The sequence below is a fragment of the Montipora capricornis genome, chromosome 14, assembly GCF_036669925.1.
Source record: "Montipora capricornis isolate CH-2021 chromosome 14, ASM3666992v2, whole genome shotgun sequence".
Taxonomy (NCBI): Eukaryota; Metazoa; Cnidaria; class Anthozoa; order Scleractinia; family Acroporidae; genus Montipora; species Montipora capricornis.
The window spans coordinates 47,684,613-47,701,667 of record NC_090896.1 but is presented as its reverse complement, the minus strand read 5'-3'; the positions used below and the strand labels follow the sequence as shown (position 1 = coordinate 47,701,667).

Here is a 17,055-nt window from a genome sequence, read left to right as displayed (position 1 = left end):
AAATTTTAGTGAATGTCAGATGTACTGTTCTAGAAATATTAAAATCACAACCCAGTGATGATTCTGAAGTGGTTCCATAGGCGTAAGACGGTAATATCTTATCAAATAACCCTAAAATTTTGTTACCATTCATATTGATTGGCACATGCATTAAAAATTGATCATTTACAATCTCATAAGCCAATTCGTAATCATAAATTGTGAAATCAAGGTTGTTTTTTGCTTCACCTTTTATACCGTAAATCAGGACATACAATGGTAAAAGAGTTGGGCTTCTATTGTCATAAGTGGATTGAACAGTTACATATAACCGTCTTTCGATAGTTGGTGAAGAACCATCTGGTGATAAGTTCATGATAAAGCGATAATATTTATAATCTCTGTTGGTTTTGACCGTAGTGGTTCTATCAGTGTTCATGTTTCTTTTTTCAAAAGTAACCTGAAATGAATTAAACTCCACATCGAAACCGGTTCTCAGGAAATACATTTCCAAACACACAGTATATTTATCGCTATAATTGTCACGTATCAGTTTGAATAGATTAAAATCGAATCGTCCTTTAAACAGACTGGAACCATCTGCTGCCTTTTGAACATTGAATGAAAATGCTTTTTTGTTGTTTTTATGTGGTGAGTCATTATAGTTGGTTAAAGTGGCATCCTGTATTCCATAATCTTCTGTAAATTCCCCATCATCCATAGCATATTTCAGCACATTTTCTCTGTTTGTGTGTGTAGTTATGTGACTCTTCACTATTTCGTCGTCTACATATTTCTTGTTTTTTTCTATTTGTTCGTCTGTATATTTATTGTTTTCGGTAGAAACAGTTGCAATACCGTCATTCACTTGCTTCAAAGTGATGGCATCTTGATTATGTGTGGCGTTTCCGAGATTTGTTAGTCGATGATTATTCATATTCAAATTTCCAGTCAGAATAACAGAACCGTCTTTTTTCAAATAATCGGGCAAATTCAAGTTTGTAGTGTGTGTTTCAAGGTATTGTTTATTTACAGCGTCAGTGTTTCCTGTTGGGTCGGCTATATTGATTATTCGTTTATTGTTCATGTCCAAATTGCCTGTCATTTTAGCTGAACCGTCTAATCGAAGTGCATCCAAAAATAATCGATCAACGTAACCTTTTCCTGTGGCATCATTTACACCTGTCGGATCAGCAAGATTGACAAGCTTGTTATTGTTCATGTCTAGATTGCCAGTCATTTTCGCTGAACCGTCTAATCGAAGTGCATCCAAAAATAATCGATCAACGTAACCTTTTCCTGTGGCATCATTTACACCTGTCGGATCAGCGAGATTCACAATTTTTTTGTTGTTCATATTCAAATTTCCAGTCATGTCCTGCGAACCATCACGGAGCACAACCTGATTTTTATTGGGTTTGGTTGATAAACCAGTTTGTAATTGGTGTTTTGTGACAGCGTCAGAATTGCCAGTGCCTTCAGCAAGATTGCTGATTTTATTATTTCCAAAGTCAAAATTGCCAGTTACGGAAATACTTCCATCTTTTTTCAAATAATTAGCCAGCTCCGTTTTGTCAGCTTTAAAATTAAAAGAGCTGTCAACGTAAAATTTATTAGAAGCATCTGAATGTAGTATTGGATCTTGCACTCCTGAGATTCTTTTATTTTTCATGTCGATCGGATTTTGGGCTTCTATCTTTCCGTCGTTTGTATTTAATTCAAAATAAAAGCTATGTAGATGCAAACTACTTACAGCATCACTGTGACCATGTCTAGCTGGAGCAATATTTTCGACACGCCGATTATCCATGTTAAGGGCTCCAGTCATTGGACTACTGCCGTCTAGTTTTAATGTCTTATTAACCTCAGAATCAACATAACTCTTTGTATTAGCGTCAGTGTTTGTTTGTGGTAAATCCACATTTCGCAGTTTTTTATTCTGTATATCATAATCACCGTCATCTGTCAGTTTAAAACCAACGCCAGGCAATCCTTTTACTATTTCAATAACTTTTTCATGTGAATAAGTGTCTTCAGGTAATTTACCATTGGAGTAACTCATATATACAATTGGTTTATATTTTTTCATCGAAATTCTTCTTTACTTGTTTCTTAGGTTTGTCAATATATATAAAACTAAAAGGGTCTATGGTTGCTCTCTCGTATAATTGTTTGGATACATTGTTTTCGCGGCATATGAGACTTTTTTCATTATTGCTCGGAAAATCATAAATGGCGTAATGTGAGCAGTTTAATCTGATATCTTTTGGTGTCTTATAGTAGCTTTGACTCAAATATATGGCGCAGCAGTTTTTATGCCTCCCCTGTATAAAATAGTCAACTAATGGTTTTTGGTTTTTGTCGCATACGAAATCGTCGAATATTACAATTTTTTGATTATCACTGTTAAGATCATTTACAGGAATGATTTGATCGTTGCTTGCTTCAATAACATCATAACCAGCCTCATCACTCATTGGTTCGAAATCATCCATGAGATTCTGATACTTTGACTGCTCTAAGTTTTTTGCATAAAGGTATATTTTATCAAAATACAACAGATTGTAAATCATATGCATCAGTGTGTTTGTTTTTCCCGAACCAGAAGGTCCACAAATGAGCATGCGGAAGCATCGATCAGGCATAAAATCATGTAGTTGTGTGAAGTTTGTGACAACATCGTCGCCAGTATCATAATTAGGTATCTTCATTTATATTAAATCGTTACATTGTTTCGATAAAATGATGTAGTTAAACATGGTGTTCAACATGGTGTTCAACACAGTGTAAAACGTTATTTTTTATATATGAATTTCCATTTTTATGTAAAGTAATAATATAACAAAAATGAGTTTACTTAAGTGGAAAGAACTCGCAAAGAGTAAATCTGAATTAGGGGATAAGATCAATTATGTCCATAATGCAATTACAAAGCATGATATTGATCAGAAGACCAGTCAACAGGGATTTTCAAAAGTATTCCAACCAATTACAAGTAAATTAGATGATGTTATTGATAGTAATCAGGCTTTAAGGTTGCCAAGGAAAAAACGACCACTGAAGAAAGGAGAAGTTCCTGATTACGGCATTGATATAGAGGATGAAGTTCCAGATATGAATCTTGGTGAATTATTTGAACAACCTGTTTTGCCACAGCAAGAAAAACAACTGGTGCCAAAACCACCAACATATGAAGAATCTTTACAAGATCTTCTGGAAGGACAAAAAGAGATGTATGTTGATCCTAAGTACTTTCCTGAAGAACCAGAATTACCACCAGAATACGATGACGACGAAGATATCGATTATGCATTAGATGATGAAGACATGGACAATGAGATATTGAATGAGTTTGAAGTGCCTAATTATGACACAGTTGAAAAAATACTGAATCAACCAGAAATGAATGACACAAAATCCAAAGCATATCTTCGTAAAATTTTAACACACACTAGAACGAAAAGAAATCAATTGAGAGGTTATAAAACACAGGTGACAAAACAATATAACAAAGGGATTATAAATGAAGCACAAAGACAAGAGATGAACGAAAGAATAGACAGAGCTAAAAATGTCTTGAATGCATATATTGCACATTATGACACTAAATTGGAAACAATAAAAGGTTCTGGAATCAGAAGAAAAAGAAAAGGTGGCAATGTGATATTTTTTAACAAACCGAAAGAACTCATAAAAAAATTGGATTTGATCATTGGTGAGATATTGGCTGGTAATACAAGCATTGACATGCGAAATATGGGTGTTTCTATATTGGACACATTATTGAAAATGACAACAATTAACAAATCACAATATGGTAAATTATACAAACAATATTTCAAAATTTAATGTAACCTAATCACATAATGGAACGAGAGATAGTTTTATCATCTTACAGTGTGAAAAACAAAGGGGACAACAAACCAGAAGATTTTACAACAAATTTCACCAGACCTGTAACTCTAGACAATAATAAGCAATACGTTATCGGTCTTAACAGAGTCATTAACATGTCATTCACTTGGTTCAATGTCAATGCTGGGTACAAAAATCAATTAATCCAATACAGCTCCGATAATGGTTCAACTTTTAAGGACATTACCTTTCCAGCTGGGGTATGGAATTATACGGACTTTGACAGACACATTAAAAATCTAACGAAAACTGGTGATACGTATCCGATGACTCTTGAATTCAACGAAACAACATTCAGAGTCACGGTTACATTAGCTGCAAATTACCAACTTAATTTAAGAGCAAGTAATTTTAATGACCTGATCGGTTTTGATAAAAAGATATTAGCAAGTGGAACGCATATTGGACCAAGAGTGCCAAATCTCAGTCAAGACACAGACGTACTCAATATTCATTGCGATTTGGTAAACGAAAGTTTAGTTGACGGCGAAGAAACAGACATCATTTATTCATTCTCAACTAGTGTACTAAAACCAAGTTACTCCTTCACCCTCGAACCACAAAGAGTTACATTTAATCCTGTGAACAAAACTACAATTTCATCAATCAGAATCATGATAACAGATGGAAAAAGAAGATCAGTGGATCTAAATGGAGCAGATACGTCTTTTTCACTAATTCTGAAAAGTATCTAATGTAAAAGTATAATGAAACCGTATGAATTTAAGAGGTTTTACCATCCAAAACTTGGTAAATTTGTATTTCAACACAAAGGGTCTGGACTTATCGTTGACAATATTTTTAAACCGTTGAAGAGTGTGGCATCGTCTGTTTTCAATAAATTTGCTAAGCCAATGGCAAAGAAGGCATTAGAATCAGGGGTTTCCCATGCAGGTGATAAAATTGGCAAGACGGTGGCAGAAAAGTCAGGAGACCTAATAATGAAAAAATTGGCAAATTTGAGAAAAGGAGCTACAACACAAAATGCAATTGTTCCATCCTCTCCCATTAAACAGCAAGCAGAAAGCGCTGACATGATACTAAATAGATTGATATCAGGATCTGGAAGAAGGCGTAGATTTTTCAAATAAATAACATGACAGCAAAATTATATAATACAATAGTATAAATGGCTTTTAGAACAAGTGAATTATTGCAAAGAAATGAGTTAGTGCGATTTCAACTTGATGATGTAATCCGAGCCCCAGGTAACGGTCAACATCAAGAAAAGAACGGTTATAGATTCACCATCAACGACCGGAGTTCTTTCTATGATTGGTACAATGCTTATTTCGAGGTTCAATTCCAGTTACAAAAAACAGCAGATGGAGCTGGTTACGCAGCAGCCGATAGAATAACGGTGATAAACGGATCTCATTCATTGATTTCACATATGATGATTAAAAGTGCTGGGAAAATTGTTTATGATACTGACAATCTACATAAGGTCACTTTTGTGAAGAATCTGTTGGAATATTCTGATGATTACAGCAGATCAGTCGGTAAAAACAGTTTTTGGTATTTAGACACAAATGATACGACAGCCAATACTAATTTAGGATATGAATCTAGAAGAGTGCTTACACAAGCTACCAATGATGATGGAACAGGAGGATCAAAAAATGTGAATTTGATCATACCTCTCAATCGTTACAGTTTTTTTGAAGAGTTGCAGGATAAAATGTTGGTTCCTATGCAGTTACAATTCAATTTGAATCTCCAGAACGACAATGAACTCATCAATATGGCAGCAGGAACAGATGCCGGCAGAGTAGTGATTAACAGATTTCTACTATGGGTTCCAAAATTAACACCAAAAGACAGTATGTACGACAAATTTGTAAGCTCTTTCATGAAAGAACACAAATGGACATATCAGCGTGAACTATATGCAGTGTCAGCACCTGCTAGAGTCAGTGGTTTTTTTCAGATTTCTTCCAGTATTGACAATGTCAAAGCAATTTTTGTTTATCTACAACGGGCTAAAACCAGAGTTGCAACTCAAAATCCATATATACTTGATACCTTTAAACTAAATGCAGCAAACGCAAACAGTTATTTAACAACATGCAGACTCGAATATGGCAATGGTGTTTTCTACCCAGAAACGGAATATGACAGTGAAAGCAAAGTGAGAATTTTCAATGATCTGATGTCTTATGCAATGCGAAAAAATGATTACAACACCGGAACCCAGTTGAATCTTGCCAATTATAACAGCCTGTATCCACTAATCTATTTCGATCTGTCATATCAGGCAGAGAAAGTAACAAGAGACCCTAAACAGTTGATTTTCAGGTACAAACTCAATGCCAACAGTGCAGCAGATTTCAATGTCCATGCAGTTGTATTGTACGAAGAGTCGGTTGTTATTGACAAGGTGGGTAATGAATTGGTTATAGTTTAAACCCACGAATGACACATATTTATTTGTATATGTTTTGTGACTGAAATTATGTAATATATATTATATGACTGAACTTCATCAAATAAACGTAAGACTGTCAGATAATCAAAAAAAAAATCTGAGCAATGCTTTCCATAAAAGGGAAACGATAGTTCTGAGACTGGCAAATGATTCTCTTAATGGGAATGACACTCTTTATGTTCCAGCAACAGTGAAAAAAAGATTGCAAAAAAATCGTTCATTACACAAAGGAATGGACATCAAGTTAGCCAAAACAAATATCAGGAAACAAGTAGGCGGAAGTCTTTTGAGTACCGTATTGTCACTTGGTATGAGAGCTCTTCCAGCTATTGGTAAAACCCTTGGGTTGAGTGCTCTTGGTGGTTTAGCAGAAGCCGGAGCTAAAAAATTATTCGGATCTGGTCAAAAAGGTGGCGCTATGCCATTACCCATGATGATACCTTTCAATGCAATCAATCAACTGATGCCATATCTGAACATGTTCACAACAAAACAGCAAAGAGACATCATGAATGCAGCTCAAACAGGTTCTGGTGTGCATATAACACCTACTAGAACACAATCAGGTGGATTCCTCGGAACTCTGTTGGCTTCCGTTGGAATTCCTATGGCTGTTAATCTGGTGAAAAAGCTGTTTACAGGGAAAGGAGCACCGAGGGTAGGTAGACCACCTTCGTCGAAAAAGGATGGTACAGGAGCACCTAGAATGGGAATGCCCCCTCCATTTTACAGTTATCCGCCATATGTGACTGGTAATGGTAGAAAAAAAAAAACATCCTCAACCAAAAAAGGAAAAGGGTTACTATTAGGAAAAAACAGTCCATTCAATGGCATACCCATTTTGGGGGCAATATTGTGAAACCAAAATTTTGCAAAAAAATACCTATGTCCAACCACGATCTGATAAAATGGTGCAAATATTTGAATATACCAATCAATGATGTACTGTCGAGAGATGAAAATGTTCCACATAACCATAAACAGGCGTTATTTATCTACAATCTTGAACCAGCTTATATGTCAGGATCTCACTGGGTTGCAACATATGTCAAAGACAATGTGATAAATTATTTCGATAGTTTTGGTACGCCCCCATTTCAAGAGATCGTAAATCATGCCAAAAAGAAAAATCTCACTTTGTTACATCAAAACAATCAGATACAAAACATACAAACAACAACTTGTGGGTATTTCTGTTTATACTTTCTGAATGAAATGAATAAGGGTAATTCGTATTATGATTTATTACAAGTATTCGACATAAATGATACAATGAAAAATGAGAGATTTATCGAATATTATTTTAGAAATATCTAACTTATATATATTATGAAATCATATTGTGTAAAACAAAAGAAAGTGACTGAATGTGTTGAACCTTCAGGTTACAAAACAGCCAAAAATGGTAGACTGATGTTCTTTTGCACTTGTGCTGAATGTGGCATTACAAAGACCAAATTTGTCAAACAACAGGGAAACTAAACAGCCCGTTGGGAGCGGGCTTACTCAGTGATATTGCTAATACTGGAACAGAATTATTTTTAACTAAAGGAGTACCTTATCTTGGCAAAAAAGCCGTTGAAATGGGTAGATATTATGGTTCCGAATTAATGAGAGATCCAAAGTTGCAGAAAAAAGCAATCGATTATGGTTTGAGAAAAATGAATCCTCTACTTCATAAAGTTGGATCTGAAGCTCTCGATCAATTGTCGACGAAAATAAGACCCAAAAAGAAATACACAACCAATAGGAAAGATCTTGATGGCGGTGCTCTTGACATTCACAAAGCTATTGGTAAATTACCGAAACCAAAAGGCGGATGGACACTACCTGGGCATCATTACACCGGACCTTATAATGATTTAGAAAATCAACTGAAGTATGACCCAAAAACTGGTCAAATATTGGAAATATATGATATGCCCACTGGAAAAACTGATGCAATAGCAATGCAACACGATGTTGATTATTCCGTCTGTAAGGATGACAGGAAATGTAAAAACAAAGCAGATAGGAAAATGGTTCAAGCTTTAGACAACGTACCGTATAATGAAAGACAATGGGGGCATTGGTTGGCAAGAAATGTTATCAATACAAAGCAGAAACTTGGTCTAGGAGTTTCAAAAAACGGAAAAAGCCGTCGGGTAACTGGCAAGAAAAATTAGCAGATGAATTACATGCATCTATAAGACGCAACTTTACTCGGCGGCGTGTAATCGTAAATCATATCGATGAAATATGGGCAAGTGATCTAGTTGAAATGCAACAGTTTAGTAAATGGAATAAAGGTTACCGATATCTTCTCATGGTTATTGATGTTTTCAGCAAATACGGTTGGATTGTCCCATTGAAGGATAAGAAAGGTGAATCCGTTACTGAAGCATTTACAACAATATTCAAGGAAGGCAGAAGACCACAATATTTATGGGTTGATAAGGGAAAGGAGTTCTATAACAAACACTTGAAAGACTTATTAGAGAAAAATGGAATACATATGTACTCCACTGAAAATGAGGAGAAATCCTCGGTGGTCGAAAGGTGGAATAGAACAATTAAATCCAAAATGTGGAAACAGTTTACAGTTCAAGGTAACACAATGTATCTTGATATGCTACCCAAACTAGTAAAACAGTATAATAACACAAAACATTCAAGCATAAAAATGACACCTGTAGAAGCATCTAATAAGAGAAATGAAGGAACCGTTTACTTCAATCTATATGGTGACACAGAAACATTGAAACAAAAACCTAAATTTCAAACAGGTGACAAGGTTCGAATATCTAAGTATAAACGAAATGTGTTCGACAAGGGTTATACACCAAATTGGACAGAAGAAGTGTTTACAGTTGATAAGATCCAATACACTAATCCAATAACATACAAACTAAAAGATCTCAGAGGTGAAGAGATACAAGGCAGTTTTTATGAACCTGAATTATTGAAAGCAAAGCAGGATATTTTCCGTATTGACAAAGTGATTAGAAGAGACTATAAAAAGAAACAAGCTTTGGTAAAATGGAAGGGATACAGTGATGAATTCAACAGTTGGGTACCGTTGAAAGACATTGAAAACATATGAATTGTGGTGAAACAAACGCACCTTGATAAATATATAAGAAAATAATATATAGTACATGTATATATGGACAAGTTCGAAAATGAAGAAAAGTTTGGTTTCTATTATGAGAGCGATCAGGATTCCCATCTGTCGGATTCTGACTGGGTACCATCCTCACCGGAAAGTTTTTCATCACAAGAAAGCATATCTGAAGAAAGCTGCTGCAGTTCGCAGGAATCTGAATCGTCTGACAACGATGAAGAATTATAAAAACAAAATGTGAATATATAGTATGAAAAATTTTACAGACAGACAAAAATACTTGTTGATCTTTTGGTACCATTTTTTGAAAGATATAAAAGAAGACAACATAGAAAAATCTCTGCATCGTAAATTCCGTGGATACAAAATCGATTGGCAAGCAATGAGTGAAATATTTTCTCGAGCATCTGAAACTGTATACGCAAGAAAAAAAGTGTATCCATGGGATTTGAGAACAATAAATTCCAAAGGAAGATGTCTGCGTGTTTATTATGATTATTTGTTGAAAAGAAATGTAAACAATTAGTATATGACATTCAGAGGAAGCCAAATAGTAGAAACAATGGTTGTAAGAAAAGTAGTCACAGAAATGATTTGCGATATAATAGTGAGAAACGCGGATTATATGCATTATGTTAATTCCAAAGGGTTGCCATTATTGTTGAAAGCATTGGAAACAGGAGGACCAAAGAAAGAAATCGACAAAATGTTTCAAATAATTGATTCCAAAATGGATTTTTTGTTCAGAGAGTTTCAAAGATACCGTGATTTTTTGGCACCATTGAAATTGATACAAGCGCAAAATATATAAGAATAAAATCTAAACATATAGTATGAACTCAAAATCATTATTCAATGCTTTAATGTCCCATGTAATTCGTGATCCTTCGTTGAAAGTCTTTTTGGAAGATTTGATTTATTCCGATGTGTTGTCTGTCATTCATCCACCCGTTAAATTGAAATTGGTGCATTTCTATAAAAAATTAATGGTCATGGTAACAGATGGAAAAAAAATCTTTGTAATGGATCCCGATGACATAAACGACGACATGTTGCAACAGATAAAACAAGCTTTCAGCAAATACAAACCAAATAAATCTAAAGATGATTCTGAAGATGATTCTGAAGATGATTCTGATTAAAACCATATAAAAGAATAATGTCTCTGTATATAATATGGAAACTTCAAAACGAGGTCCAAAGAAACAATTCACTGACAAAGAGATTCAAGAGAAAAAAAACAAATATGGTCGTGAGACAGAATGGTATTGTGTGATATGCAACAATGGAAAGAATTATGCCATGAGAGGAAAACATCAGCATCTAAAAAGTGAGAAACACAAACTGCATATGAAAATTCATGAATTGGAAAATATATAGTTTGTCAAATTTTTACAGTTAAAATCAATCGTACCAGATTGGTTTCAACTAAAAATCCATAAAGTATTTAAAAGAATGTCGATTGTTATATAAGATAGAGAATGAAAAATAATATCTCAAGTAATATTATGAATCATTATGACCTAGAAAATCTTAGCAAACAAGAATTGTTGAATATAATAAAAAAATTATTGAATAAAAACGAACCAGCAACCAAGATCCGGAGGCCTATCCCAACTCCTCGAAAAAGTGTTAGGCAAATGGTGCAAAACTATGAAGAAAATATAATTCTTCCCCCGCCAGAGTTCCGAGATGGATACAAACCGGTGGCTGCGGTAAGAACCAAACAACCTGTGGCCGCGGTAAGAACAAAAATACCGGTTGCCGCTCCAAGAACCAAAAAACCAATTCCATTACCTAGGACCATAATACAAGAAACGAACAAAGCTTTAAAAGGGTTCACAAAGTCTTATGAAATCAACATCAAAAACAGCAAAGACCCACTTATGCAACTGCAAAATACAAGAAAGGCTGTTGCCATCCATATCGAAAAAATATTGAAATCAATGACAGGTCTAAAGTTTGTTGAAACACTGAGGGTCACATTTGAAAAACAACTAGGACGAGAAGAAAAAATTATGAAAACAGCGTATTTCAACAGTCAACCCCAAACAATAACAAATGACACACAAATTGAACTAGCTTTATCTTTGTCAAAACAAGTCATACTAAACAAGATTGCAGTTTGGATTTCAGAGGGATCTGGTTGGACTATTCAATCTGTTGAAAATCATTATATCAATGTGGTAAAATATGAACCAATGAAAGGATCTTCTTATATAAAACTACCCACAGAACTCAGAAACAGTGCAAAGGGATTGATCAACATGAAAAATGAGGATAATGAATGCTTCAGGTGGTGCCACATAAGACATCTTAATCCTCAAGACAAATACCCACAGAGAATCAAAAAATCAGACAAAGCATTCATTGAAAATTTGAATTATTCAGGAATTGAATTTCCAGTGACTACCAAACAGTACAACAAAATAGAAAAGCAGAATGAAATTAACATCAATGTTTTCGGTTATGAAAACAAACAAAAGTATCCCATTTATGTGTCAAAAGAAAAGTATGAAGATTGTATGAATCTGCTTCTTATAACAGAAAATGAAAACAAGCATTATGTATTAATCAAAGATTTCAACAAATTCATGTACAATCAAACAAAACACAAGGAAAGAAAGCACTTCTGTATGCATTGCTTACAATGTTTCAGTTCTGAAAGAGTATTAACTGCATGATCATAAAGAAAACTGCATACAAGTAAATGGAGCACAAGCAATTAAAATGCCAACAAAAGATGACAACATACTAAAATTCAATAACGCCCACAAACAAATACCCGTTCCATTTGTAATATATGCAGATTTTGAAGCCATAACTGAAAAAATACATGGATGCCAACCCAATGATGATAAATCATACACAGAGGCTTATCAGAGACACACAGACTGTGGTTATGGATATAAGGTTGTGTGTTGTTATGATGATAAATACACAAAACCAGTACAAATTTATAGAGGTGAAAAAGCTGTTTACAAATTTATGGAAGCCATGCTGGATGAAGTCAAATACTGCAAGAAGATTATGAAAAAATATTTCAATAAACCATTGAGAATGACTAAAGATGATGAAGAAAAATTCCAAAAAGCTGATGAATGTCATATCTGCAACAAAAAATACGATGAAAATGATGTGAGAGTCAGAGACCATTGCCATATCACAGGTAAATACAGAGGATCAGCTCACCAAGATTGCAATCTTAACTTTCGAATAACTGAGAAAATACCAGTCATGTTTCACAATCTCCGTGGGTATGACAGTCATTTTATAATGCAAGAAATTGGTGGGACAGTCAAAAAGCATACATACACAAATAAGAAAGGTGAAAAGTGTCAAATGAATATCAATGCCATACCAAACAACATGGAAAAGTATATGGCTTTCATGCTTGGTAATCATCTGACCTTTATTGATAGTTTTCAATTTATGAGCTCAAGTCTTGACAAACTGGTGAGCAACCTACCAAAAGAAGCATTAATATATACTTCTCGAAAATTTAAAGGTAAAGAGCTTGATTTGATGAGCAAGAAGGGAGTATACCCATATGACTTTATGGACAGTTTTGAAAAATTCAATGAAAAGCTGCCACCAAAAGAAGAATTTTACAGTATATTAAATGATGAGCATATCTCAGGTGATCAATACAAACATGCTCAGAATGTATGGAACACTTTTAATCTCAAAAACATGGGTGAGTATCATGACTTGTACCTCAAATCAGACATCCTTTTGTTAGCTGATGTATTTGAAAACTTCCGAAAGACCTGCCTGCAATACTACAAATTAGACCCATGTCATTATTTTACCAGTCCTGGGCTTTCCTGGGATGCTATGTTAAAGATGACTGACATTAAATTGGAGCTTATGACTGACATTGATATGTTTCAATTCATCGAAAAGGGCATGAGAGGAGGTATTTCTTACATTTGCAACCGATATGGAAAAGCAAATAACAAGTACATGAAAACATATGATGAAAAGGCGCCCTCAAAGTATATAATGTATCTTGATGCTAACAATCTGTATGGTTGGGCTATGTCACAATACCTACCAACTGGTGGATTCAGATGGATGACTAAAAAACAAATTGACAAAATAGACTTATCCAAGTATAAAGAAGATAGCAATAAAGGTTTGATATTAGAAGTTGATTTGGAATATCCCAAAGAATTACACGATCTGCATAATGATTATCCACTAGCAGCCGAAAAGGTCAAAGTCAACAAAGATATGCTTTCTAATTATTGCCAAGAAATAGCTAATAAATTCAAAGTGTCAACTGGCTTAGTTCATAAACTGATACCTACATTAAGCAACAAAGAAAAGTATGTTCTTCATTATAGAAACCTACAATTGTACACCGAGCTCGGTTTGAAAATAACCAAAATCCATCGAGTTCTAAAGTTCAATCAGTCACCATGGTTAAAGCAATATATCGATTTCAATACGCAGAAGAGAACCAAGGCCAAAAATGCTTTTGAGAAAGACTTCTTCAAGCTTATGAATAACAGTGTATTTGGGAAAACAATGGAAAATATTAGAAAGCGAGTAGATGTCAGATTAGTAACTGATGAAAACAAACTGTTAAAAATGGCTGCTAAACCAACATATGTCAGTAGCAAGATCTTTAATGAAAATCTAGTGGCAGTGCATAAAATCAAAGAAACACTAACCCTAAACAGGCCGGCATATGTGGGTATGTGTATCCTAGATCTTAGCAAGACACTAATGTATGATTTCCACTACAATTATATCAAACAAAAATACGGCAGCGAAGCGAAATTATTATTCACAGACACAGACAGCTTGACCTATGAAATCGAAACCAGTGATGCGTACCAAGACTTTTGGAATGATAAAGACAAATTCGATAACAGTGATTATCCCGAAGATTCACAATATTTCGACAAGACAAACAAAAAAGTAATCGGTAAATTCAAAGACGAGGCAGCAGGTATACCAATAACCGAATTCGTCGGATTGCGATCAAAAATGTATTCATACATGAAAGACAATGACAAAGGCGGAAAGACCGCTAAGGGTATTAAAAAGAATATCATCAAAAAGAACATAACTCATGAAAATTACAAAAACGTACTGTTCAATAACAAGCAAATGCATCACACCATGAAAACGATTAGAAGCAACTTACATCAACTCGGAAGCTATGAGCTTAATAAAGTGTCATTGTCCTGCTTCGATGATAAGCGGTATATTCATAACAATGGCGTCACCAGTTTCGCTTATGGTCATTACAACATCAACACACTAAAATAACATTTTCTTTAAAGGATTGAACACAAAATGTCCAACCAAAAAAAAAACCAAAATTTGAACCATTTGGTTGTATTTTCGGTTTTGGTTAATTTATGGGTTAACTTTTCATTGGTTGAAAATCACGGGGAAACCCCCTTTATTTATTTCCGAGAATGTCATGCTTTGTGATTTTTCTAAGAAAGTCACGCATTTTAAATAACATATAGATTTTCAAAATAAATTTTGCGTTGGATCCATTCTGCCTCGCCACGGCATAGATTCGCAGAAATATAAAACATATAGATTTCCAAGAATATGAGACCGAAAACACGAGATCAAAAATATGGAACCAAAAGTTGGTAACCATTAAATGGCAAGTAGTATGGAGTTGGGTTGGTATGAGAGCATTTTTGCCAAAATGCTCTCGTACCCCCAACTCCTATACTACTCACCTTTACGAGCTCCATTTAAGACCAGTAAGTGGAAAACGCCTTTTGACACTACTGCATGCCAGTACATTTCAAAACGTTTTTCTATACCAGTTCTGAGTGTGCTCAGATTTAGGCTCCCTGTTTGTAAGCCCGCCGAAAACCCCTTATGAGCTTGCAGAAGCCCGTGCATCGAGGCAGTCGTGCTTCAGTTGGTGACCAAAATAAGCCAAAAAAACCATTCAGTGAGGAAAACCTTATCATCAAGTTTGCTTTTGTTACTTTGTTACGTAAGAAATGCAGGTTTGGTTGTCCATCACAAAAGCAGATTTGCTACAGTAGAATGGGTGATTTGAGACTCTCAACTTGAACAGAATAGTTGTTTATTTATCAAACGCAGAATATTACCAATATTTGACTTTCGCGAAAATTCGAAACTATATATGAGGTCAAAATATAAAACTTTAAGATAAAAGCTGTTAAAATTATGAGTCTAAACGCAACAAGGTGCCTTAAATCGAGCAAAACGAATTATAGCCACCAATTGGCAGGCAGAAGACAAAGTCATCAAACTATCATTTATCAAAGCAGGATACCCCCGCGAAATTGGTAAATGAAGTTATCCGTGATTTGGAAAATAAAAAAGCGAGTAAACAATAATTCCGGTCCACTGGTTTGATGAAAGACCTAAAATCGGAATCCGTCTTCCTTTCTGCAGCACAAATGAAGTAGAAAGTAGAACATTCTACTTTACACGTACACCAAATGGAGGTTCTACATCTTTATTATGTGGCAAACACGCAAGATGGAGTCAATCTTCAAGTTAAAAGACAAAAACGCATACTCGTCACACGTCATTTACATATGCAAGTGTATTTGTGGACGAACATACATTGGCGAAGAAGCACGCAACCTTGAGGTTCGTGTTAATGAACATTCAGATGTTAATAAGCAGTCGGAGCCTTAGAAAACACCCTAACCACAAGTTCACGTGGAAAGTTTTAACCACTGCCCATTCATGGTTAAAAAGGAGAATAAAAGAAGCGTTCTACATCGCCCGCTTCCGTCCGGAACCGTGAAACAAACAAGTGCAATCACTGCAATCATTTTTCAGTGTTTTCCTTTTTCACCAGGCTGGCTGAGTGATTACTTCTGGTGGTTTCCGTGGCTTGCAAGAATTCAATATCATATAATTAATGATGGCAAATTGTCTTCCATTTGATTGACGACCCACTAGCATAATGGTTTTAATTTGACCAATTAATTTGTTGTTTGATGTGTAAATAATTTTGAGCTTTTGAAGAGCAGTGTTGTCTGATGTTTACTCGACTAAAATACTGTTAGGTCAATGTTATGCAATCCTGCATTCCTTGTGACTCTGCACGCACTTGCCACCATGTATCACAAATAGCTTTCTCGCCAAAGTTATAACAATGCAAAATAAAGGTTGCATAAGGGGAGCTCCACATGTGTTACTGATGGAATTACTGGACCGCGCGCTTGCAGTCAGATATCATAAAGAGCACCCTAGCTTTGCCCTGAAACCTACATCAATAAGAAGGGTGCCATTCTATAAACCTGCAGGGGCACCCAACGACCAATTTGTTGGAAAATGTATTATTATACTCCAGTAAATGAAAATAAATGTTATTAAGGCATTTTCAGGTGTTTTTCAGTGTTGCTGGGAAAACATTATCTGTTCCTTTTTCCCAGCAAGACACACAAGAAATTTCCCAGCCAGCTAGATAAAATTGGTTGGTTTCCCAGCCAGCTGATCAAATTCAGCGCGCTTTCAAATCCCTCGATCCGAAACGACCGAACAAAAGCGACAAAACCGGGACAAAACAGGTTTTTTTCCGCAAGCGCAATCACTCTCACCAGCCGTCGTATGTTTGTGACTACTGTCTGGGAGAGGGAAGGGGTTCTTTTGTTTTTTTTTT

The 17,055-nt window shown here is 35.1% G+C and overlaps 2 protein-coding genes across 2 annotated transcripts; both read left to right on the top strand.

Moving 5' to 3' along the window:
• Nucleotides 1–5,023: 5,023 nt before the first annotated feature.
• Nucleotides 5,024–6,301, top strand: LOC138032062 (uncharacterized). Its single transcript, XM_068879647.1, has one exon. The coding sequence runs from the start codon at nt 5,024–5,026 to the stop codon at nt 6,299–6,301; it is 1,278 nt and encodes a 425-aa protein (XP_068735748.1).
• Nucleotides 6,302–12,155: 5,854 nt separating this feature from the next.
• Nucleotides 12,156–16,261, top strand: LOC138032061 (uncharacterized). Its single transcript, XM_068879646.1, has 3 exons — nt 12,156–12,753; nt 12,934–13,756; nt 16,249–16,261. The coding sequence occupies exons 1-3, from the start codon at nt 12,156–12,158 to the stop codon at nt 16,259–16,261; spliced, it is 1,434 nt and encodes a 477-aa protein (XP_068735747.1).
• The last annotated feature ends 794 nt before the right edge of the window (nt 16,262–17,055 follow it).

What these genes read in the sequence shown, in the direction of transcription:
- LOC138032062 (XM_068879647.1), top strand. Translation starts at nt 5,024, where the DNA reads ATGGCTTTTAGAACAAGTGAATTATTGCAAAGAAATGAGTTAGTGCGA.
- LOC138032061 (XM_068879646.1), top strand. Translation starts at nt 12,156, where the DNA reads ATGCCAACAAAAGATGACAACATACTAAAATTCAATAACGCCCACAAA. An exon ending in TACATACACAAATAAGAAAG is followed by an intron (nt 12,754 to 12,933) that starts GTGAAAAGTGTC and finishes GAAAATTTAAAG; the next exon opens with GTAAAGAGCTTGATTTGATG.